General features: G+C 41.5%; 1 protein-coding gene across 2 annotated transcripts in view; it reads right to left on the bottom strand.

Annotated features, from left to right (window-relative positions):
- TRPM3 (transient receptor potential cation channel subfamily M member 3) overlaps positions 1 to 25676 on the bottom strand; it is a 389792-nt gene that overhangs the window by 189791 nt on the left and 174325 nt on the right. For both annotated transcript variants that reach the window (XM_075278698.1, XM_075278690.1), the window contains exons 4-6: positions 24169 to 24382; positions 17408 to 17532; positions 12209 to 12380 (exon numbers count right to left, since the gene is read on the bottom strand). In XM_075278698.1, the coding sequence (XP_075134799.1) occupies positions 12209 to 12380; positions 17408 to 17532; positions 24169 to 24382 (511 nt within the window). The remainder of the gene's footprint in view (positions 1 to 12208; positions 12381 to 17407; positions 17533 to 24168; positions 24383 to 25676) is intronic.

Genomic DNA, 25676 nt, shown 5'->3' with positions numbered 1-25676 from the left:
TGAATATTCTAGCACCAGAAAGCCCCATATTCCCAGATCTTATAAAATATAACATATCTTATAACACTATAATAAATGGACACCATTACTGTATTGGAGCCCTACAGTGTTTTTATAACTGGAATATAATACTAATGATATTACATTATGATAATAAAATCTTATTGAGATAATGTACTATAACGTGGTATAATAAGCTCATAATGGAGATAAACACTAGGCTCTTTTCAGGTTTTGTTTCACCTCCCCACACTCCAAACCACTTGAGACAAGAGGTGCTGGGTACCTTTGCTATATATTTTCTCTCTGTACAGCTTGCTACCCATTAAAATGGGGAAAAGACATCCTAGAATGAGTGAATTGCAGAGGGGGCATCATTGTGGTTAATGGACAATAGTGCTGATGTAAGATACCGAACTATCAGCGGTGAGCAGATCTCACTACCTACCAAGAACTACCACATGTATCATGATAGCTGACTATGTCCCCCACCTCTGCAAAAATGTCTGCTTGTTATATCTACATGCTGTGACCCCTCCTCGTGTCCTACAACCACAGTCGGGCTGTATTATTATTAACATCACTCCGCACAGAGAACTAAATGATCCTGCAGTGTGTCTGTGTTTCTTTCTTTTTTAGTTGCTATGATTTCCTAGGATTTCTCTATCTGCCATGAGCTTGTACGTGTTCCTCTCGTTATATACTACTGTACCATCCATGAAACTGTATCACTGAAATTTCCCCATTGTGGGACTATTAAAGGAATATCTTAATATCTTATTCTTGCAAGTTCCGGAGTGTGGTATAAGTGCAAGCCCCTTAGATCTCAGAAATAGTCCAAAGCAAGGGCGTAACTACCAGGGTAGCAGCGGTAGCAGCCTCCACAAGGCCCAGGACACTAGGAGGCTACCACTGCAGATTTTTTTTAATAGGCCATTACCTGCTGGAGTAACCTCCAGCAGATAACAGGCCCTATTTACTGCAATGCCAGGTGCTGCCTGAATATGGGTGCGGAGAGGAGTTGCCTCCTCCACAGTCCATCTTTTAACAGTAGTGAAGCCAGCAATTGATGGCTTCACTACTGTATCCAAGCAGGTACTAACTGTTCTCTGGGCCCCTGCCTCCTGGTACTTGCATAATACCAGCGGGCAGGAGAAACTTCTATCTCCTGCTCGTTGTCCCCAAGCCCTGATACCTTGTGCAGGCATTTATCCTAGTAGGTTACAGGACTTGTGTCATGACGTCATCAAAGGTCCTTTAACCTACTAAGATATAATCATAGTTTTGTGTGGGCAGAGCTTTCTGGATTGTACAGGTCAGTGTACAATGGAGGGAAAGGATTACAGGCTGCCTGTGAGCAAGAGGAGGGAATGAGGGTGCAGACTGTGAGCAAGAGGGGTACATGGGTGTGCAGGCTGTGTGTGAGAAAGGGGGGGATGGAGGTGCAGACTTTTTCACACACAGCCTGCACACCCATGTACCCCTCTTGCTCACAGTCTGTACCCCCATTCCCACCCCTTGCTCACAGTCTGCACCCTCCATTCCCTCCTCTTGCTCACAGTCTGCATCCCCATTCCCCCTATGTGAGCTAGAGGAGGGAATGGGCGGTGCAGCCTGTGTGTGAGAAAGAGGGGTACATGGGCATGCAGGCTGTGTGAGAGTACAGAGGGTGATATGGGGGTGCAGGCTGTGTGTGAGAAAGAAGGGGGAATGGGTGGTGCAGGCTGTACACACCCTGCACCACACATAACACTCTTGTTCACATACAGCCTGCACGTCCATATACCCCTCTTGGGGGGGACCATGTCAAAAGTTCATCACAGGGCCCCGCCATTCCTAGTTACGCTACTGGTCCAAAGTTAAGAAGCAGGATTTGACCTGCTTAAAGGAAATGTGTGATGAAAAAAAATAACCAATTAAATGAAATTTTAAGATCACAGAGCATGTGCAGAAAGTTCTCCTATAGAGGTCTATAGGCATTTCCATGTTGTGTCTGTGGGCCATGTGTTTACTGAGTAAATCTCTGAATGCTATTAATAGGCAAAATGGCTATACCATAATAATGCACAATAAATAAATAGAATAAAAGAAATCTGCAACCAGAAAATAAAAACAGATTAGAAAAAAGGTAGAAAAAAGAGAGAGAAGGACACTGAGCGCATCCCTGCCCGATGTGCTCTGGTAATTTACGCACTTGAAAAAGGGTTTGTTTTACCCGAAACGCGTTGTGCTATTTCTGTACCAATAAAATCAATCTATTTTTATCTGCTGATTGGTTGTCATCTACCTGGCTCGACCTCTGAGCGCGGATCCTGGGTCTCTCCTTTTTCTACATTTAGAAAAAAGGTAGGGCTAAGTTAACATCTGCATTGTTCTTTCAGTTCTTCTAATCCATCACAGAAAAAGAAAACTCCAAAGACAGATCCATCTAATGATGAACACCTACAGAGCCTGACAGATTCTATTAACTATAAGGGTAAGTTCACACGGCGGAATTTGTAGAGGATTTGTTTTCATTCGAAGGCAAAGATCACAGCAGGATGCTGAGAAAATAAGTGTCTTGCTCGATCTTGCCACAACTTGAGACTCCCTTTTGATTAGGCCTATTCATCTGGACCCAATAAGCCCACTGCGGGTAGCCAACAGCTGAAAAACAGTGGCGGAAAAGGATTTCCTCTTCATTTTCCTCCTGTCAGGTATCCGTTATGATACCTGTCATTTTTCCAGGGAAGGAAAGTTTTTCACTCTCAATTTTAGATGGAATCTGCAAAAGAAACTCTTAACAAAGTCCGCATCACAGATGTGAACATGCCCTAAAGGTTAATTCAGTTATTGGAAGAAAATTGCCATGACTAATGATTACTTAAGAGGTTACCCCATTAAGGACACTTATCCCCTACCCACAGAATCAGGGGTAAGTGTCAGATAGCTGGGGGTGCATCTACTGGGTACCAAAATGATCAAAAGAACAGCTGAGAAAGTGCAAGAAAGTGCCCCATGCCTCCTGATTGTGAATGCAATATGCTTTTGTGGCCGATTCTCCATTCACTGCTATGGGGCTGCTGGGGGTCTAATGTTTGGAAGCCCAGTTGCAATGAATGGAGCATTGGTGAATGGAGGTCAGACCCCCAGTGATCTGACACTTATCCCCTATGATGTGAGTAGGGGATAATTGTCCTTAGTAAGACAACCCTGTTAAGAATGTCCTGTCCTGTTTCTTAACATAAGACTCTAGAATGGAGCCATATTGGAATCACACAAGATACCTCTATGGTATGTATGACCTTGAATATAACATTACGCAACACTATTCTACTATGCAAATGGAAATACCACATGGCAGCCCCTTTAACATGATGAAACCAGGAAGCATAGAAGAGCTTTCATACATATTTAACAAACTTGACCCCCCCCCCCTGCTTGCTGAGTTTTCTGTTGTAAATGGCATTAAACAACCTATTATCTTGGCAAGCTTTTAAGCTAACACTAGTATCTTGTATAAAATACATAAGCAGACATACGCCGCTGTGATGCCTTTTATACAGACAATTGATGAAAACATTCACATACAAATACTGTAGAAAAGGCAATAAACTAACAGAAGAAACAAATGCATAGTTACTCAAAGTGTTTTAGTCATTGGCATTACTCTTGTAAAATTGTAGTAAAAGCAATGGAAATGTCTATGCATTAGAGCTCATACAAGTGAACATACAGGAAAATGGGAGAAACCCTTATCTAGATACTTCCTTTTTTCTGAATAGAGACCTTGTAGTTTCTAGAATTTGACCTTGACTTTGATTTGTTTCGGTTATTCTCATTTCCATTAATATATGTTTCATTTTTTCCCTAGCTAACGTGTCAAATGGAAGCTTCATACAAGTACATTTGCCTTGACACGTAATAGCATAGATAGCAAGTTTATTGTCAAGATGAATATATTCAGAATTTTTTTTTAGCAATGTTTTATTGAGAAAGTGTGGAGACTTTCAACCAGAGTCAGCTCTTAAATAACATAAGCAATATATTACATTTTCTGTAATACCTGCCACCCCAAATCCATTCCCGCATGTACCCCAATTAAAGCAATAACTTGGCGAGAGCTGATGAATTCTGTTCCGCCATGTTAAATAAATGTAATAATAACACTATATAACTATACAACTATCAGATGCAATGAAATGAAGACATAAAACATTTTTTATTATAAAAAATTAACCTAAAAGTCGACATTTAGTTTGCTTTTTTGTATTTAGTGTGTTTCCAAAATGTATTTGTAACTTATATATTTATATCATATCTATCCACTTACATCTATTTGTCTACCTACTGTGTGCCTCACCACCAATTATATATGCCCTTTGGTAGCGCGGGGTATATATAATATACACTCTTCTTCAATGTATAGAAGTGTTGGTAGCCTACCTTTTTTGCAGTTCTGTATATATGGTACAGGCTACATATTAAGAAATATGTGAGTGTAGTCTCACTCGAAGTTCCTCATGCACACAAGCGTATTATAGCACCATACAATGGATATAGAGCCACAGTACCAGTACGGTACCCTTAGATTTCTTTATTGTTACACTGAATACTTTGATTTCATATTGAGGACTACCAATTTTTTTCAATGGATTCTATATGAAATGTTGCCACGATATTACAGAGATCTGTACAATCTATAGGCAACATACGGTGACTCAAGGTAGGACTGACGACTTCTTATTTTGGAGCAATGGGGGCAACTACACACCTCTGCTTTTGCATAAGGTGATAATTTGCTGGCCAATACTCTAGATGATTTTGTGGAACACTACTGTACCTCTGTATGCCTCCAATATCATGCAGAGGCGTATAGAAATTTTTGTCATATTTGATAGCAATCAGAAAGTATCATAACTGTATAATACTTTATATGTATGGAGATATTCTCCCTGTGCATTGCTTCTACAGGAGACTCTCTCAGTACCTATGTCACCTAATGGAGCATTCTCTGGGCATTGCCATACAAGGCCTGTGCAGATGGCTTTGTCATGTGCAAGAGCCCTTCTTGTATTTACATGGTATGAGAAGGTGACAGGCAGAGTGCTGAAGTCCAGATACACCAGCCCCAGGTTTCTGACATATGTGTGGTCCAGTGCGGGTCTTGAGTAGGCTTCAGCCTAAGTGTAAATCCTTGGCTCATTTGCTGGGCCAGAAAAGGCTACATCTCTTGCATTGCAGTACAGTTCCATGGAGTGAAAGGAGGTGTATGGTTCTGTCCTGTAACCCTGAGTCCGGTGAGTCTATATTGCACTTGTTTTGTTCGTGTTTGTGTTAGGTTATCAGTTCTGTTTAGTTAGTTGCTCAGACGAGCAGGTTTTTATTTTGAGTTTGCCTGAAGTTAAGGCTGTATTTTCTTTTGCTCATTTTGTGCCTGAAGTGAAGGTTTATTTATTCTCCTGTTTTTTCTAAATAAACCAGTTTGCTGCATATTTTGGGTCCCTGTCTTGACTGTTTGGGTCCGTACCATTGCTTCTACCGAACTAACTTCCCCACAATAATAACATCATTTTTATAGTACGTTATTGAATAAAGCAGCTAAACTAAAGACATACTTCCCTTTCTTACTGGTAGAAGTATTCTTTCATGCATAGGTAGAGATTTTCTATCCACAATTTTTCCCTTCTATCGTGAGGCTTAGAATGATTTCTGTTTCTCCTTTTCGCAGGCTTGAAGGTGACAAACTTGCTACATAGAATTCCTGTCAGGATAATCTGAAGATATTCATTCATACAACTAGTGCATCTTCCTGAAGAACATTAGAGTAAATGACTTAGCCTTAGAAATGAGCTTTAATGTTTTACATAAATATTACTTAATTGTCATCAAATGTGTTCAAGACTTGGACAGCAAACCGAAATAGTCATCATTAATGTGATAATTGGCCATTATATCCTGCCTGGCAAGGGAATAGGAATTCATTGTTGTATACCGGTTTTGATAGTGTGAAATATGTGCAGTATAAGAAGAAGCTAATTTGATAAATATGATTTTCTTATCTGCCATTCACCAGTCTCTGCTTCAAGGGATCGCATCTTTGTCCTACAAGCTTGTATCTAAATAGCTTTTCCCCATGCATGGGTAGATTTCTAAGGGTTTAATTGTTTAGCTACTGACAGATAATGGGTAACAGTGATAGAGACTATTTATCTTGCTTATGGATTATTTCTCAGTCTGCTGGTTTAAGGTTTCCATAAATGTAATGATTATTGTGATTGATATGACAAGAAAAGGAATGTAGGAATAGCCTTAAGAAAGGCTATTTGTGTCCTACCTTTAGATGTCTTCTCCACGCTGCCATTCGGTTTTCATCGGTGTGGAAATGAGTTCTCTCGCAGCACTGGGGGCGGGCCTCAATGCTCAAACAGCACTGGGGGCATTCCCAATGCTGCAAGAGAACTCTCCAGAGCCGCCTCCATCTTCTTCAGGAATGGGTCTTCTTCGCGTCTTCTTCCGGGGGTTAGCTTCAAACCTCCTGGCCTAGGGCAAAGCCGAATGCGCATGCCCGCCGGCCACAAGAAAATGGCCGTTTACACAGTATTGCAAGTGGCCATTTTCTTGTGGCCAGCAGGCATACGCAATTGGCTGCCCGAGACCTAGAAGATTGAATCCATCGCCGTTAGAAAACGCATGAAGAGGACGTTCCTGAAGAAGATGGAGGTGGCACTGGAGAGTTCTCTTGCAGCATTGGGGATGCCCCCAGTACTGTTTGAACATTGGGGCCCACCCCCAGTGCTGCGAGAGAACTCATTTCCACACCAATGAAAACCGGATTATATACCGAACGGCAGCGTGGAGAAGACATCTAAAGGTAGTAGAAGAATAGCCTTTCTTAAGGCTATTCCGACGTGGTAGGCAGAAAAAAATGAGTTTTAATGATAGGATCCCTTTAAACAATAGATAATTTTCTGTGGACACATTACCTTTAATTTGCCATCTTTGCTATTGACATTCAACAAATGGTATAAATAACTATTTATAGTTATGGGCTGCAGCATTCTGATGAAAATGATATTAATGCCCCTGGTACTCTGGTATAAAGAAAATAATATCACAGATCAAATTGGAAACCCTACAGTATGATATACTTCATTTTTGTGTCCATAGAAAGAAAGGGACAGAAATGGAGCAGTTTTTTTTTTTTAACACTCATCTCTATGTAAATGGATAGCCATCTATCTACACCCATTTTTTAAATCTGCTAAATGGATCTGCTTTAATGTGATCTGAATAGAGCTTTACTCCATTACATGTGTTTAAAACAGGCTACCGAGACAATGAGTGTTGTATGAGATGTCCTCCCTCATCAGTCTGTCTCCCACCCCATGCTCTCCATTTGACTAATGACCTAAGACTAACATCCTCTATTTATCAGAACCTTCATCCTATCAGAACTTCTCACTCCCATCTCCAAGACTTCTCCTGAGTTGCACCACTTCTCTAGCATGCTCTACCCTGGACAATCAGATTATCTTCAACAGTTCAAACGCATGCTAGACAGATCTCTTCAGACAGGCCTATTACATTTCCTAATCTAAATCCTTCTGCAGCTACGCTCTATAAAACTAACCCTCCTCTGTTCACAACCTCCCATCACATTATCCCACTGGTCATGATGCCTTTATCAGACAGTAACCGTGTACCCAGACACTTTGAATCTGTTCATAAAAGGACACTGGCTGGTAACCAGATCACACAGCTTTATTAACTCCTATAATTATGGTAAACGTTTTTCATTAAAATGGCCGGACCACTGTATAAGTAATGTTACCTCTTATGTCACCCTCCTGCTACGTCTTGTGCCACCCCCTCTACCTCATAGATTATAAGCTCTTGTGAGCATGGCCTTCTTACCTATTGTGTGGATTTAATTATTAATCTGTAATGTATCTTTTTGTCTGTACTTGAACCCTAAGATTTGTAAAGTGCTGCGGAATATGTTGGCGCTATATAAATAAAATTATTATCATTATGTCAAACCCCTGAAGTGTGGTTAATACATCTGATGTAGCATTGCCCTCACATAAGAAGGTATTGGCGCTGGTAACTGATGTAATTGATAAAGTAAAGGAGTTTTAAATGGACTAAATGCCACTGATTTGCATTATTAGAAATAGACAAGAAAAAATTATCAAAAAAGTAGAACCCTCTTAAATTTGAGGATTTCTGGTCCCCATGACTAGATACCCCAGGAATGGCTCCACTCATTTTCACCCAAAATAGATTACTTAATAGATTTCTGATAATGTAATCCCTAAAAAGGATGGATGCTCAGTGTATGGCTTTCGTACCACATCATTGCACTGTAAGTTCACATTCACACGGAGTAACGCCGGCGTGTATCACAGCCGTACATGCCAGCGTTACGGCAGACTGCCGAACACTTTCCCATTCACTTCAATGGGAGCGCTCGTAACAGCGGCGTTTACGAGCGCTCCCATTGAAGTGAATGGAAAGTGTTTGGCAGTCTGCCGTAACGCCGGCGTGTACGGCTGTGATACACGCCCGGCGTTACTCCGTGTGAATGCCCCTTAAAGCAATAGTATTACACCACTTTTGTGATGATAGTGCGCTCCTCTTTCAGAATGCTAAATAAACTCTGCCAGCTTAGGGTATGTTCACACAGAGTTTTTTGCAGGCGGATTTTGACGCGGAATCCGCCTCAAAATCCAATGGCAAAAATGTCTCCTATTCATTTCAATGGGAGTCAGTATCTTTTTTTTCCTAATAGTGATTTTTTTCAGTTTGCTGGAAAAAGAAGCAACATGCCCTATCTTCTTGCAGATTCCGCGGCTCGAGACAACCTGCCGCTTAGGCCCACTCATTGGGGCCTAATCAGGAGCGGTATGCTGCAACAGGATGCTCTGCATCCCCATCCCGTTGTGGCTAGCTGCATGGAAAAGTCACACGGCGGAAAAGGTTTCCACCATGTGAACTTACCCTAACATAGGCATAAAGTCCTGCATGCTAGACTTTATATTCCATTACAAAAGTAAACAAATATGACGGAAGCTAGCTAGCAATGGACACTTCTAACGGTAGTGAAAATGCCCCCTAACTGCAATGCATGTCCCACTCGTAGCACTCACAGATACTGATCAGGAGACACACTGCTATGGCTGAAAGAAGTAAGTCACCTGAACTATATTTTGCAGTACCACATTCAGGGAGGGTGCTAATTTCCCTCTAGGTGCATAACCCAATGGAATTATGAAGATGGACGTTATAAATATAACTTTTTCAAGAAAATGGTGCATCTGGTTCATGTGTCTAAAATGTAAAACACACACTTTTTGCCATGCACAACAGTTTTTGAATAAATTTGTGCCACAATTCTGGTGCATTTTTCTTAGTAAATTTTCACCCTTGACTTTGTAAGAGCGACTATTTACTAGCAGCATACAATTAGACTGATATGGCATCAATAGGCAAAGATCATTTCCCATACCTCCCAACTTTTGAAGAACTGAAAGAGGGACAAAATGTGTGGTGTGCGTAGCACGCTGTGGCAAATTTAGCCTCGCCCACTTTTGTGTTGACTCCGCCCATTCTCATTAATTTTTCATGTGCCCGCACACAGTATAATCCTCCTACAGTCACCCGTAAATTATTCATAAAATATAACAATTATAAATAAAATATGTTCCCCCTCTATCTCACCCCCAGTTTCATATACACCCTTCATCTGCCCCCAGTTTCATGTCCCCTCCATCTCTGCCCCTAGTTTCATGTCCCCTCCATCTCTGTCCCCAGATTCATGTCCCCTCCATCTCTGCCCCCAGATTCATGTCCCTCCATCTCTGTCCCCAGATTCATGTCCCCCCATCTCTGCCCCCAGATTCATGTCCCTCCATCTCTGCCCCCAGATTCATGTCCCCTCCATCTCTGCCCCCAGATTCATTTCCTCTCCATCTCTGCCCCCAGATTCATGTCCTCTCCATCTCTGCCCCCAGATTCATGTCCTCTCCATCTCTGCCCCCAGATTCATGTCCTCTCCATCTCTGCCTCCAGATTCATGTCCCCTCCATCTCTGCCCCCAGATTCATATCCCTCCATCTCTGCCCCCAGATTAATGTCCCTCCATCTCTGCCCCCAGATTCATGTCCTCTCCATCTCTGCCCCCAGATTCATGTCCCCCATCTCTGCCCCCAGATTCATGTCCCCTCCATCTCTGCCCCCAGATTAATGTCCCTCCATCTCTGCCCCCAGATTCATGTCCTCTCCATCTCTGCCCCCAGATTCATGTCCCCTCTATCTCTGCCCCCAGATTTGTCCCCCATCTCTGCCCCCAGATTCATGTCCCCTCCATCTCTGCCCCCAGAGTCATGTCCCCACATCTCTTCCCCCAGTGTCATGCTGTCCTCTCCTTCATCTGCCCCCCGTTACACGTTCCACCTCGACTTACACTTACCTTCTCCTTCGTTCCCCCGCTGCTCTCTGCGCGCCTCTCTCTTTCACTGTCGCACAGTTGTAGACACGATGTGACATCATCACATCGCGTCTACAAGCCAGTAGTCGGCGTGCAGCGGTGAAGCAAGGAGCGGACCTGTGTCAGCTCCTTGCTTCGGCCGCGTATGTGTTCAACTCAGATCTGCGTCCTCTGGATCTCAGTTGAAATCGGGACATACCTCCCTCTAACCAGGACCACGGGACATGTCACCCAAATCGTGAATGTCCCGCGGAAATTGGGACGGTTGGGAGGTATGCATTTCCAAGGGTTCTCCTCTTCACAGACACAGTAAAGTAGAAGTTTGCAGTGAAGACAATGCGTGAGGATCATACTGCCTCATACAGTCATGCTTTATTTACAGTGTAGTAAGGTCTGTCCTAAGGATGGGGTATTCTCTTGCTTGAACCCTATGAAGTTGCCCTTTTTGATTTTTTTCTCAAAGCGATTTTCCAGGTTAAAAATATTGCAGACCTAACTTTACAATAGGTCGTCAATATCAGATCAGTGGGAGTCACCCAGCATCCACACTAAACAGTCAATGACATTGAAGCATGCACTAACAAAGGATCTGGAAGCATACATATTTTTCTGAGTTGTGACCAGGCTGGTTCACAGTAGATCAGCTCCCATTTACATCAGTGGAAGCTGAGCTGAAATGAGCCGTATACTTTTGGGTTCATCCTCTGTATATGCTGTTGCTGGTTGCTGTGAAGGTCATGAGGTACTGGATGCCCTGATATGTGGTACTGTCCTAAGGATAGGTTATCAATACCTGTAAGGGTTCGTTCACATCTGCGCCCCGGGTCTCCGTTATGCAGGTTTCCATTTCCTGCACGAAACTGGGCAGGAGACGGAAACCTGCAGTCATTTTTCAAACTCATTCATTTGATTGGGTTTGAAAAGTGTCCAGTCGTGAGCGCCGGTGAGCGTTTTATGCTCTCTGCGGTGAAACTGTTTTTTTTTTTTTTTTAACCGGACACAGAGTCGGACGTGCAGGACTTTGTGTCCGATGTTAAAAAAACTGTTTCACCACGGAGAGCATAAAACGCTCACCGGCGCTCGCGGCCAGACCCGGTCTGCCAGGTTTCCGTCTTCAGCATGCAGAAGACGAAAGCCTCAGAACGGAGATAGAACGCTGGTGTGAGCCCAGAGTAAACCAAAAAACCCTTTAAGGTCAGGGCCTAGCATAGCGTAAAAGCTGCATTTTTTAGTACCTTGAAAGTGGATGGGCTACTGGCTAATCCAATCCACACATTGCAGATAAATATCCAAAGCGGACATGCTGCAATTTCCAATACGTCACGTTTCTGTAAATCAAGGCATGTCAAATTATACATACAAAACCGCTGGTGATTTCTGTCGGGACAGTAAGTCAGCAGTGAAAAACTCTTGACTTTCTGTGAAAAATTGCAAAAAAAAATCTGATGTGATTCTGCTATGGTCTTTTCTGCAGCATTTTCTGTGGTCCACTACGTGGGGCCTTAGCCTATGTCTTTTATCTGTGCACCGTTGAAAATTAAATTGGTATCAATGCATTCTGTGATCAATGCTAGCTACGTCACTCTGCTTTTCTAACTAAGCAGGCAAAACTATGGATTACAAGTGTTTACATGTTTTATTGTATTTTAAAGGGATTTCCATGTAACAAAGTTCTAGTCCAATGAATATTCCTATGTGATATCAGATATATTAAATAGGCTACAAAATCATACTTACTTGTATTAATTTTCTGAAGGGAGATGTGTTTTTCCAGTTGCCGTCGTAGCTTGACTTCTGCACCATACTTGCCAGTTGTCCCATTATCAGCCAGAATAAAATGTGAGTGCATACTGTTTAATACCGTTAATTTGCTCATTGGATTAGACATAGTCTGGTATGGACGAACCACCTATTGGATTAAATGCAAAAAACAAAAAAAAAAACATTGTACTGTAACTTTCAATACTGGACTGCTCAGAAAATCTTTATATACAGTCCTATGAAAAAGTTTGGGCACCCCTATTAATCTTAATCATTTTTAGTTCTAAATATTTTGGTGTTTGCAACAGCCATTTCAGTTTGATATATCTAATAACTGATGGACACAGTAATATTTCAGGATTGAAATGAGGTTTATTGTACTAACAGAAAATGCGCAATATGCATTAAACCAAAATTTGACCGGTGCAAAAATATGGGCACCTCAACAGAAAAGTGACATTAATATTTAGTACATCCTCCTTTTGCAAAGATAACAGCCTCTAGTCGCTTCCTGTAGCTTTTAATCAGTTCCTGGATCCTGGATGAAGGTATTTTGGACCATTTCTTTCTACAAAACAATTCAAGTTCAGTTAAGTTTGATGGTCGCCGAACATGGACAGCCCGCTCTCAAATGATCTGAAAACAAAGATTGTTCAACATAGTTGTTCAGGGGAAGGATACAAAACGTTGTCTCAGAGATTTAACCTGTCAGTTTCCACTGTGAGAAACATAGTAAGGAAATGGAAGACCACAGGGACAGTTCTTGTTAAGCCCAGAAGTGGCAGGCCAAGAAAAATATCAGAAAGGCAGAGAAGAAGAATGGTGAGAAGAGTCAAGGACAATCCACAGACCACCTCCAAAGAGCTGCAGCATCATCTTGCTGCAGATGGTGTCACTGTGCATCGGTCAACTATACAGCGCACTTTGCACAAATAGAAGCTGTATGGGAGAGTGATGAGAAAGAAGCCGTTTCTGCACGTACGCCACAAATAGAGTTGCCTGAGGTATGAAAAAGCACATTTGGACAAGGCAGCTTCATTTTGGAAACAAAAATTGAGTTGTTTGGTTATAAAAAAAGGCGTTATGCATGGCGTCCAAAAAGAAACAGCATTCCAAGAAAAACACATGCTACCCACTGTAAAATTTGGTGGAGGTTCCATCATGCTTTGGGGCTGTGTGGCCAATGCCGGCACCGGGAATCTTGTTAAAGTTGAGGGTCGCATGGATTCCACTCAGTATCAGCAGATTCTTGAGAATAATGTTCAAGAATCAGTGACGAAGTTGATGTTACGCCGGGGATGGATATTTCAGCAAGACAATGATCCAAAACACCGCTCCAAATCCTCAGGCATTCATGCAGAGGAACAATTACAATGTTCTGGAATGGCCATCCCAGTCCCCAGACCTGAATATCATTGAACATCTGTGGGATGATTTGAAGCGGGCTGTCCATGCTCGGCGACCATCTAACTTAACTGAACTTGAATTGTTTGTCCAAAATACCTTTATCCAGGATCCAGGAACTGATTAAAAGCTACAGGAAGCGACTAGAGGCTGTTATCTTTGCAAAAGGAGGATCTACTAAATATTAATGTCACTTTTCTGTTGAGGTGCCCATACTTTTGCACCGGTCAAATTTTGGTTTAATGCATATTGCGCATTTTCTGTTAGTACAATAAACCTCATTTCAATCCTGAAATATTACTGTGTCCATCAGTTATTAGATATATCAAACTGAAATGGCTGTTGCAAATACCAAAATATTTAGAACTAAAAATGATTAAGATTAATAGGGGTGCCCAAACTTTTTCATAGGACTGTATATGGTCTTCCTAAAAGGCCCATCTGCCTCAACTCAAGTCTATTTCCATCCTTATAAGTGTAGCATTTACATGATAGCCATCTTTTTCTATACTGATCATCTAGTAGTGCCTTCCTCGGGAGTGTGTGATAAACTCTATACATCGCAGCCAATCACATAAAGCGAGACTATGAGGTGAGGAAGAGAGTAGTAGCCAACGATAAACTAACTAAAGGGAGTAAGAAATGAGATTTGGACCTAGAACAGTATATTGAGGAATATTGTTGTATTATCTACAATAATATAATACAGGATCATTTAAAGTATTCAAAAATTTAGAGAAACGAGACAAGGAAATTCAGTCGGAACAGCTGAGCATTTTAAGACGTCTCCTTCTTGTCCAGGTGATGAAGGGTTATACAGGTGTTCTCTCCTGGTACGTCTGATAGTGGTAATGGAAAGGAGCTGCTACACGCTGAGTGCCACGTTGTCAAGGCAGCTGTCTGACAATCACTGAGCGCTCTGGACATGTCTGATTAAGTAGAATAGACATCAGTTGCCTTGGCATCATGACCACCCAGTGTGAAGTTGCATCTCTCAACTTTCAATGGGGTGGGAGAGTATACCTACAAACGTATTAATATTTTGGAGAAGGTACTTCCACCCTATATAGTCTGAAAACAACATGGATCCCTTATAGGAAGGTGGACACGTCCCGGCATAGTACAACGATCTGTTCATTCACATTTATTCCTACTTATACTGTATGTATTCATACATATTCTTCATATATATCTACATATCATCTGCATTGCACTGGGAAAGCCAAGCACTGTTTTGCAAAGTGTATGTTAAATCTAATTAGTGATTATGATTATTATTATTGATGCACTTCATGTTCTTCTCTGAATATGTCCTCACATTTATAGCATCATTATATTCAGCACAATAAACTATTGTTAGAACAGCGTGTTCTATCCCAGAGTGTTATTATATGATATCTGTGCTCTGTTATTAAATTATATTTGTATATTTCTTGTGTCAAGTGCTGAAAGATGAAGGTGAAGATATTGACTGGTTTATTCTGCCAGATAGGCTTTGTTGTTTTTTTTCTACATTGTAAGCTTGCCCACTGCAAATATGTTCCTTTAACCACCTTCACTAATTCATGTTCTTAGCATGTGTTAAGAGATGCCACTCCACTGCTCCCAGTGTAGTTGAAGTTTTTTCTCTATCCCCCACCATTCCTGAGCAACTAGTGCAGTTAGTTTTGGTGCATGATGTGCTACTTAAGCTCTGTAATGTCAGAAGGGCGGTGTCAAGCAGGGGGTGTGACTTAGAGCACCAATCAGAGGAAGCCAGTGTCAAAGTTCAGAATCACACCCTTTGTCTGCTCCTGCCTGACTCCAACCTCCTGACAGTAAATCTAAATAATATATTAAACACCGAAACTAAAGCATTGATTGACTGAGAATGGTGGTGGTGGAGGGGTGCTAGAGAAAAAATTCCAAATGTTCCAGAATAAGTGGAGCGGCACCTATTAAATTATATAAAGCGCTGGACTTGTTGGAGGTTATAAAAAGTCCACTAAAGAAAGCAAGATCAGATTGAAGAGGCACTTTGCTTGCAATAAATCTATATTTGGTAATCTATACTCAGTGAAGTAACTATTGCTGACATATACACTTTGATATTGATAAAGCTATTGAACAAGTAGCATTTTCTAAGTCTTATCACAAGAAGACAGACCATGATAATGACTTTATTGTAATTTTTGAAATGTTAATTTAAACTGGATCATTTTTACTCATAATTATATCTCCTTCATTGACAAAGCTCATTATATTAAAAATATGCCTAGCCATATTTAGAAAAAAAATTGCTCCAGCATTATGGCATAATTTCTACCAAATCCCCCCCCCCCAAAAAAAAAAAAACAAAAAAAACAAAAAAAAAAAACTGATTCACATGCTTTCATTTACTAGGTGTTTTAGACACTTTCAGACATTGTCTTGTCTGGCAAGGGGGTGTAGGTTATTGGAAACTAGGTTGGACTTGTCAAAAGGATTTGGGGCTGAAAGGGATAATCCCACAAACATAACAATTTACATTTACTAACAATTAACATATAAATAATTCAAATTTTGTAGAGGTTTCAGGATTTTCTCCAACCATTTAGTGGTGACAGTCTGTTGTCTTAGGGAGCGTTCACACTACTGTCAGTGTCCGACAGGTAGTGTCCGCTCCTAGTGTCCGCTCAAAATCTGGCACGGACATTAGGAGCGGACACTAGCTGTGTCCGTGACACCTGTCATTTATTTAAATGGTGATCGGGTGCGTTCTTTTGCACTCCGTGCCCTTCCTTCCCTGTCCGCATGTAAAGATGTCCGACTTCTCAAGCGGACAGAAGAACCCTACATGTCGGGTTTTTCTGTCCGCTTGAGAAGTCGGACATCTTCACTTGCGGACAGGGAAGGAAGGGCACGGAGTGCAAAAGAACGCACCCGATGCCCATTAAAATAAATGACAGGTGTCACGGACACAGCTAGAGTCCGCTCCTAATGTCCGTGCCAGTTTTTGAGCGGACACTAGGAGCGGACACTACCTGTCGGTCAGCCGATGATAGTGTGAACGCCCCCTTAGTCATTTGCCAGTAGATACAAGTACGAATGCAGAAACTTTACTATTTTACTATCTTTTTCAATCTCAGTGCCCGACAACCCGGCCACAATAAAGACATCATGTTTTGGTTGTACCCTTTGCCAAATGATTAAGACAACAGATGGTCATTGGTCACCATTAAGATGATTTGAGAAAGTCTTTAAAATGCTGCAAATTTTTTTATTCCTTTATATTTGCAAAAATGTTTAACTTTTATTTACAGATTTAATGATGATAATGTTTGTGGGAAAACCCCTTTAAGATATCCAATTTAAAATGTTAAATGCAAAATTCTGGCTCATTTTCTGGCAGAAACTAAGCCAACCAATAGGTTATGTAAATCTTGACTATTTGTTTTGTTAAATTTGGTACAGTTTAATCTAAGATTGCACTAAAACTCAGAGTCCTTGCATATGACCAAGCCCCATCCGGATATGATGCTGTGAGCTCTTGATTTCTACAGCAGTCCGATCATCTACAGTTATGAAATGACATTATGCTATCTGTTCATATCAGGCCATTTGGTAGCTCATTGCATCATAACTGACTATAATGTAGTGACTTCTTTGCACATGACTAAGTTCAGTCCAGGTCCTATCACCCACATACGGACTGTTTCCCATGGACAGGACTTGGGGTGCTTGCACGCAACTTTGCTGTTGTGTATTGAACAATCAATGAGTAGAGTACTTACAGTAGTAGAAATTACTTACATCTTTGCCAATGAGGTCCTCCTGGTTTTCTACTATTCCCCAGGGGGCAATGCCAATTGTGCAAATTTTACCTCGTGACTTGGAGGCATGATCTTTCAAAGCGTCACCTACATGTCGAATGACACCTAGAAAGTTATAAGATATATATCATAATGGATACAAGAATCCATAGGTAAAGAAACAGATACTGTAATATGTGTTAATTTGAAACAAGATGCCCAAAATGGTTGTCTGATAATCCCTTAGTGATAGTCTCTAGCTGATATACCAATTAAAAATTGCCATTCTTCTTGTACCCCCTGTAATAAGGTATAATTTCTTATTGATACCAGCAAGTGCAGTTGCCCTGCAGTTCCACTTTATAGGAAATAAAGCATTACATAATGGTTAAAATCAACAGCTGTGTGTATAGTACACTGAAATACTGGGTCATAGAGAGAGAAAGATGTTCTTTATAGTAGCTGCTCTATAATCCAGTCTATCACTGGATTTTCGCTATTTTAGATAAACAAATGCCTGAATAACCTTTAAAAAGGCTACTCAAGTCCTACTAATCATTTGTTAAAAGACCCCCCCGTTTTAATGAATTACTTTTTAAAAATATATGTAAATGAGCCTTTTGTGCAGTGTGGGCATTCCCGTTCACCCCTCACGTCATACTCTGTTCATGCCCTCCTCTGTGGTTCTTCTATGTAAGTCCCTCCTCATTGGCAAAGATGTAACTAATTTCTACTACTGTAAGTACTCTACTTAATGATAGTTCAATACACAACAGCAGGGTTGCGTGCAAGCCAGTTAGAGGCTGTGAATCGAAATCAGGAGGAGGGACTTACATAGAAGAACCACAGAGGAGGGCGTGAACAGAGGGGTGCACGGGAACGCCCATAATGCACAGAAGGGCTCATTTACATATACGTTTAAAAGGTAATTCATTAAAACGGGAGGGGGGTGGCTTTTAGCTGGACTTGAATAGACGTTTTAAAGGCAATTCAGGCATATGTTAATCTAAAATAGCGAAAATCCAATGATAGAGCCCCTTTAATGGTTTTTCCAAATAAGATACTCTATTTATAAGTCCATAATATGGTATTTGAAATTGGTTTTGTAGGCGATTCTGGATCTATGTAGTGAGTTTCACTAGGTTCACACCTGCGCTCGTGTTTCGTTTAAAAAAGCGGTTACTTACAGGAAACCCATGGACTCTATGCATTATAATGGGGTCCACCGGGTTTCCGTCCAAAGAAGGTGGAAAATGCGGAGAGAAAGGGCGTGCTTGCAGGACTTTTTTCTCAGTATTTTTAAAGTGGAATGGGAAACAGAATCCCCAAGCGGAGACCAGGCGCAGGTGTGAACCTAACCTTATTTGGACACTGTTTGTTGGCGTTTTGGGGTTCTATATGGAGGTTTGATTTTAGTTTTATGTTACCGTTACTTCTGTACTGCACTTTAGGGAGAATTATAAAGGAATTATGTACTCTAAAGATACTATGTATTGACTTTCAATTAAAATGCAATTACATATAAGACAGAAATAAATTCAGTAAATCGGGAATAATCTAATAGGCATGAGTCTCAGTAAAGTATTCCTTTATATTATCAAAAATGAAAAAAAAACATATTTTCAGAAATCAATCATCATCTCCATCAAGTTGGAAAATAACCCTGAGCAAAATAGTTTATTTTGCTATTAGGAATAACAGCGCAGACTACTACTCCCTCGATAATGTCTATGTCTTCTACTCTGTTGTATATCCACGTTCCCAGATTAGTAAGAAGAGAAAATAGCTCACAAAGATCTCAGCAGAGAATAGCTGACATTATGAATCTGACATAAGAATCAAAAAAAAGAAAAAAAAAATCTAAAATATTTCAGAGAAAATTTCTGTACTTTGCGGCCTCATAATATAGTAAAGTCATATGATATGTTCTGATTTTTATTAATTTCTTGTCCTGTGACTGTGTACAGTCCAAATATACATTGTCAGTAAATATTTTCCCCGTCCTACATGTCTGCTAATGCTGTAAGTATGCCTTCCAAAGTAGTGTCTTTCCTTAATATAAAATGCAGATAAGAAGATCAATGGCTATATTAATAAATGGGTATTACTAATATCATTGTAAATGGGGTGTACCATGTAGGCAAGTAGTAGTAGTTGTTAATTTAGATATACATATATGGGTGTTAAGGTTTCATAAACCAATAACTACAAAAACATAGCCGTCTTTATTGTACACAGATTCCTATCTCATACATATGGTTAAAAACACTAAAATGTAGAAACAGCAGTATTAAAACACATATGGGCTATGGTTATGATAGACCATCTATCTCTACCTAAACCTCCCCACATTAGATATAATATATAATATTAGATCAACTGGCTGATCGACATGCTCCAGACCTTGAGACTTTTCAGGGAAGGACCCTTGATTCTAGGAGGTGACCTGAATATCTCAATCAATCATGCACTAGACTCCTCCTCCACTGCAACACCCTTCTCACAAAGAGCTCTGAGTGCACTGGTCAAGGCTCTCCAAAGTCTGGACCTGATAGATGTATGGAGAACCCAGCATCCCTCTGTTAAGGATTACACGTTTTATTCTCAGACTGCACTGTCCTATCACAGAATCGACTACCTCTTCACATCGAGTGACCTGCTTCCTTCGGTCAAATCTTCCATGATTGGATCTATAACGGTCTCAGATCACGCACCTGCCACCATAGTACTGGAGCTCAGTCATGTACCTAGAGGCTCGTACTTCTGGAGACTCAATGAATCCATCTTAGGCTCAGATGAAGAAGTCGAGGCTTTGACTGCTAGACTCAAAGAATACTTTCAAATTAACGCTACTCCTGATGTTACCTCTCCAATATTGTGGGAAGCACATAAAGTATATATCAGAGGCATCTTAATTTCCACAGCATCTAGAATTAAAAAGGCCAAACAGAAATTGCTCGACGATTTGTTGAAGCGAATTGCCTCCTTGGAAAGGATCCACAAAAAGACCCAAGCTGACTTGGCCCTCTCTGAATTGTCTACTTTGAGGGGACAACTCTTGGACATACTGAACTTCAGGTCAGCCAAACTCCACCTGAGCTACAGGAAACTCTTGTACGCGCATGGCAACAAGGGAGGTAGATTAATGTCTGCCTTAATTCATAAAGCTAAAGCTAAGTCCTATATAACAGGTATCAAAAAGGAAGACGGCTCGACAACTGAAAATACTAAAGATATTGCCACTGAGTTCGTGAAATTTTACACTCGCCTGTACAATCTTCGCAATGACGACCCCCCTGACTTTCACCTTGACAAACCTAAACTAATTGAGGAGTTCTTGACTCGACTTTCTCTCCCCAAGATCACTGTGGATCAATCACAGGAACTTTTGCAACCCTTCACACTGAAAGAGTTACTCTCCACCATCAACAGTTTCCCATCTGGGAAGAGTCCGGGCCCAGATGGGTACCCCTTATTGTACTACAAAAAGTTCCAGCAGGTTTTGGCACCCCATCTCTTAGAAGTATGCAACGATTTACTGCGTGGGGGGAAACTGCCCACGCAAACACAGGAAGCGCATATCACCTTGATTCCAAAAGAGGGCAAGGACCCAACCTCGTGTGCGAGTTATAGGCCAATATCCTTGCTCAACTTAGACTTAAAGATTTGGGCAAAACTACTGGCGACCAGAATGAAGAATCTGATTCCCGATTTGCTTAACCCTGAACAATCTGGTTTTACTATGGGAAGAGAAGGGAGAGACAATACAGCTAGACTACTCCCTCTGATACAGCGTGCCCAGTCCACCCGTACCCCGCTTGTACTCCTCGGAGTTGACGCTGAAAAAGCGTTTGACAGGGTGGACTGGGACTTTATGAGAGCTGTTCTTTTAAAGTTTGGATTCCCTAAGGAGTTTGTGGAAGCTATACTCTCATTATATGACTCACCGCATGCTGAACTTAAAGTAAATGGCACCCTATCGCAAACCTTCTTTATCACCAACGGAACCAGGCAAGGATGTCCGCTCTCCCCTACCCTCTTTATTCTTACGCTGGAAACGCTCCTACAAACAGTCCGCCAGGATGAGAGAATACAAGGAATGAAGATTGGTGAGGTAACTACCTTCTCTACAGCATTCACAGACAACGTTTTGTTTGTCCTGACTAATCCAGCGATGGGCCTCCCGGCGATCACAGAAATTCTTCTCCACTTCGGCAAAGTATCCAGATACAAAGCGAACCTAGGGAAGTCGGAGATTCTCAACATCACCCTTCCAGATGAAGAGGTTGCATCTCTCAAGACTTCCTCCCCATATCAGTGGGCTACTGCGTCCTTGAAATACTTAGGTATCCATCTGACTCGTCGTGTGGAAGATTTGTACATCAAGAATTTTCTTCCACTACTGGGGCAACTGAAAAAAGACCTAGACTCGTATAAGAACTTGCCGCTTTCCTGGTTTGGGAGGAAAAACCTCCTACAAACGTACTTGCTTCCCAAGATTATCTACACAATGACGATGCTACCAATATATTTACCTCAGTCTTTTTTTGCTTCGATATGATCTATTTTTTCCCGGTTCATCTGGAAGCAGAAACCCCCTAGGATTCCCTGGACCTTACTGACTCGTCATAGAAGTCAAGGAGGAATAGGACTCCCAGATGTGAAAATCTACTACAAGGCGATAGAGCTCCACTGGTGGGCCCATCTAACCTTCCCACTGAACCAGTCCACCTTCAGGCCCTCCTTTATTGAACTTCAACTCTTGTGGTTCCCACCTAGAATACTTAGATCTTCTACCTCCCGCAACCCGCTGTTGAGAGGCGCACTAGAGATCTGGAGAGAACAGAGACAGAAATTGGCGCCACACCCCTCTCTGTTGATGCCGGCTAGCCTCATACCTGCCTCATTACAGTGTGAAGAGACACCCTATGAAGGGCTCTGGTCGAAATTGTGCACCACGCCTCTTAGAGACATCTCAGTAGGCTCATCCTTTCTACCCATTGCAGAGATTGTTGCTTCCCTCTCGACTCGAGGTGTGTCTTTTCTACATGAGCACCATCTACGCTACTTCCTCAACAAATTTATTGCCTCCAACGCTCTGAGACCGGACTTGTCGCAGTTTGAGAAAACGCTATTGTCTGAAACGAAGCTACTACGTAAGACCTCGATCTTTCTGAGGAGGTTTATAGCGCCGCTAACGGCATACAAACCGGCTTTCTTGCATAGTTGGGAGAAAGAACTGAACCTCACACTGTCGGACGATGATACCTCTAAGATTTTGAAATCTTCCCAAGGATTCTCTCGATGTGTAAGAATGAAGGAGTGCCATTACAAACTCCTGTCTAGATGGTACAGGACCCCAGACTGGCTTCACCACAGGGGTCTCTCAAGTGATAACACCTGTTGGCGATGTTTCACACAAGTAGGGACTTATCTCCACATATGGTGGACTTGCCCTCTTATCGTCCCCTTCTGGAAGAGTGTCAAAGAACGCATCCAGAGGATTACATCGAAACCTCTAGATCTCACTCCTGAAGTCTTATTCTTAGCCTTGCCAAATGAGACCTACTCCCCACGCAAGGATGAGTTAACCACTCAATTACTATTGGCGGCCAAATTACTCATCCCTCACTTCTGGCGTCAGCAGACCGCCCCACCGATCTCACTATGGGAATCAAAAGTTCAAGAGCTTGCACGCTTCGAAGAGCTAGTCGCCTGGTCCGAGAGACGGATCGAAAAGTTCCGCACAACCTGGGCCCCATGGCTGAAGTCTTGATTACTCTTCCTTTGGACCTGTTGCATCTCAGAGGCTGCGCTACCTCGTATAGTGGAACCTTCCAAAGCAATAACAAATGGCTACGTTGCGGAGGACTCAATGACTGGTTGGATACTGGCTGTACCCTCTGTTACACCTGATCCCTCTCCTCCCCCCCCCCCTCTTACGTTCCTCACCTGTCCTTATCACCCTTCTTACCATCTACCTAGCACACACCTTGATATTACGGCGGTTACAGAATTAGATTTACACATGTTATGCTTTAAACCGTCTGGTCAGGTTGCTATTATGCTGATGTCTGCTTCTAGACTACAGTTGTTTGAATTTCCTGTATCCCTACCCTTTTCTTGTTTCTGTATCCCCATAAAATTTCTTTGAAAAATCAATAAAACTTGTTGAATTAAAAAATAATATATAATATTATATACTGTGAGTATAACTGTGTATAATAAATACCAAAGTTAACCAATGTACTAATATGCAAACCTATATTATTCAAATACATTAGAATTTGTACTAAAACTGAGAGGCCAGCCATGGTGACAGGTCCTCTTTAAGTGTCCTGATTGTGTCTCAAGGAAGAATAGTAAAATAGCAAACTCTGTAAGACCACCAAAGGTGCTATCATTGTATGTGACATGTGGAGGAGAGGTTGATCCCCAAGTTTTAGGTACATTGTAATTTAGGCATATTAGTTTGAAGTGAAACACTTTAGACAATGTAGGCCCTGTTATGTCTGGTGTAGAAACAACATACCATCCAAAGAACACCAAACCATTAGTCAAATATGGAGGTGCAAGTGTAATGGTATGAAAAGGGTTTGTAAATGGAATGGACCCTGGACCCAGAGAGCTTACTGTTCTTAAAAGTACAGCTCTGGGGGGGATTTTCTTAATTCACTCTGATCTGTCTGTCTGTCTATCTATCTATCTATCTATCTATCTATCGATCCGTCTATCTATTCATCTCAGATAATTATATTTTACCAGTATTGACTCCTCCAGTAAATATCCAGGCTCCTGTTGTCATGGCAGCTTTAATTAGTCCTTTCCCGAAGACCTGTTTCAGTTTTGGCTGGAGTTCAAAATTTTGGAGGCCTCCATGGACGGATATGAGAAGCTTTGGCAGTTCTAGCTGCCACTCTTTTGTCATAAGGTGCAGCAGTAAGTCAGGCTTGGTGTCAAACGAAACACGTACATACTGCAAAGAGAAGCAAACAGAAGATATAAATATATTTAAGTGGACCACATACAGAACTAGGTATAGGTTTTGGTTAGGATATAGCTATAGGTCTGTCTTTAAATACTTACACGACTGGGAAATTGAAGGGAATCTTTGAATTTTCTGAGCATTAATGTTAGTAAGAGGAACCATTCTTTTTAAGGTGGGTAGGCTGTAGGCAATTACAAATTCCAGCACAATATAGGCTACAATTTATGGAAGCCTATTTGCTAACTCTAGGCAGCATGAATTATGCTAATTCCGAAACTAACTACAGTTTATTACTGGTTTACATATTAGTCAAAGCTTTATATTAGAAAATGTTGCTTTAACTTTAGCTTAGTAGTGAGGAGAAAATAGAAAACTTCCTACCTTCCCTCCATTCTAATTTGTCATTTTATTTTCTAAAATTTCCCTGAACATGATTTTCCCTTATGTGAATATACTCATCAGGCCATGGTCAGTATTTTTTATCAACATTTATAAGCCAAATCCAGAAGGGGAACCTACCCAGAGATAAAATATAACTGAAATATTTAAAAAGAAATTCTAAATCGTCCTTGGAAGCAGATTCTCCCCCTAGATATCCCTAACAGACACAATCCCACTGATGCCCGATTCACACTAGCTTATGTGTTCTGTCCAGAAGGAGTCCGCATGAGGACCCCCCCAGACGGAATATTTGTATTTTGTCCAGGGGTCCTCATGTGGATTCCTTCTGGATGGAACACATAAGCTAGCGTGAACCAACACTCAGTCTGGTTGTAGTCGTGGCTATGTTGAGTGTGCTATCCGAGAATTTCTTCACTTCTTGTCAATGGGCCCATACAAACAACTGTGAATTTCACAGTCGCCTGTGCGGGCTGACAGTTCAGGACGCAAAATATACAACAGGTCCTATTCCTGTCCTATTTTGCGGTCCTTGCATCCATGGTTCCTACTCATTTAATGAAAGGAGCCATGGAAGTACAGCCTGTGCAAGGGCGGCACATAAGAGACATCTCCGTGTCCTCCGTGTGCCACCTGTGCTTTTAATTCACCGCAGGCCAGTTGCAGCACGGTTGTCTGTAAATAGCCTAATATCCAGAGTGGGCTTGCTAAGCTAGTCTAAAAATGTAACCAAGCTGTGCCAAGTCCAAAATGTTCATGCAGATGTGTTTTCTCTTGTCCTAGCGCATTTTTCCTCCATATTACCGGAGGTTCATCAGGGCACATTTAGGAAATAAATATAAAAACTCTCAAAGATACGGACTATGATGGATGCATTCTGATA

This window comes from Leptodactylus fuscus, chromosome 1 (genome assembly GCF_031893055.1).
Source record: "Leptodactylus fuscus isolate aLepFus1 chromosome 1, aLepFus1.hap2, whole genome shotgun sequence".
Classification (NCBI taxonomy): domain Eukaryota; kingdom Metazoa; phylum Chordata; class Amphibia; order Anura; family Leptodactylidae; genus Leptodactylus; species Leptodactylus fuscus.
Note: the sequence above shows the minus strand (reverse complement) of the source record. Positions and strands in the feature narration are given on the sequence as shown.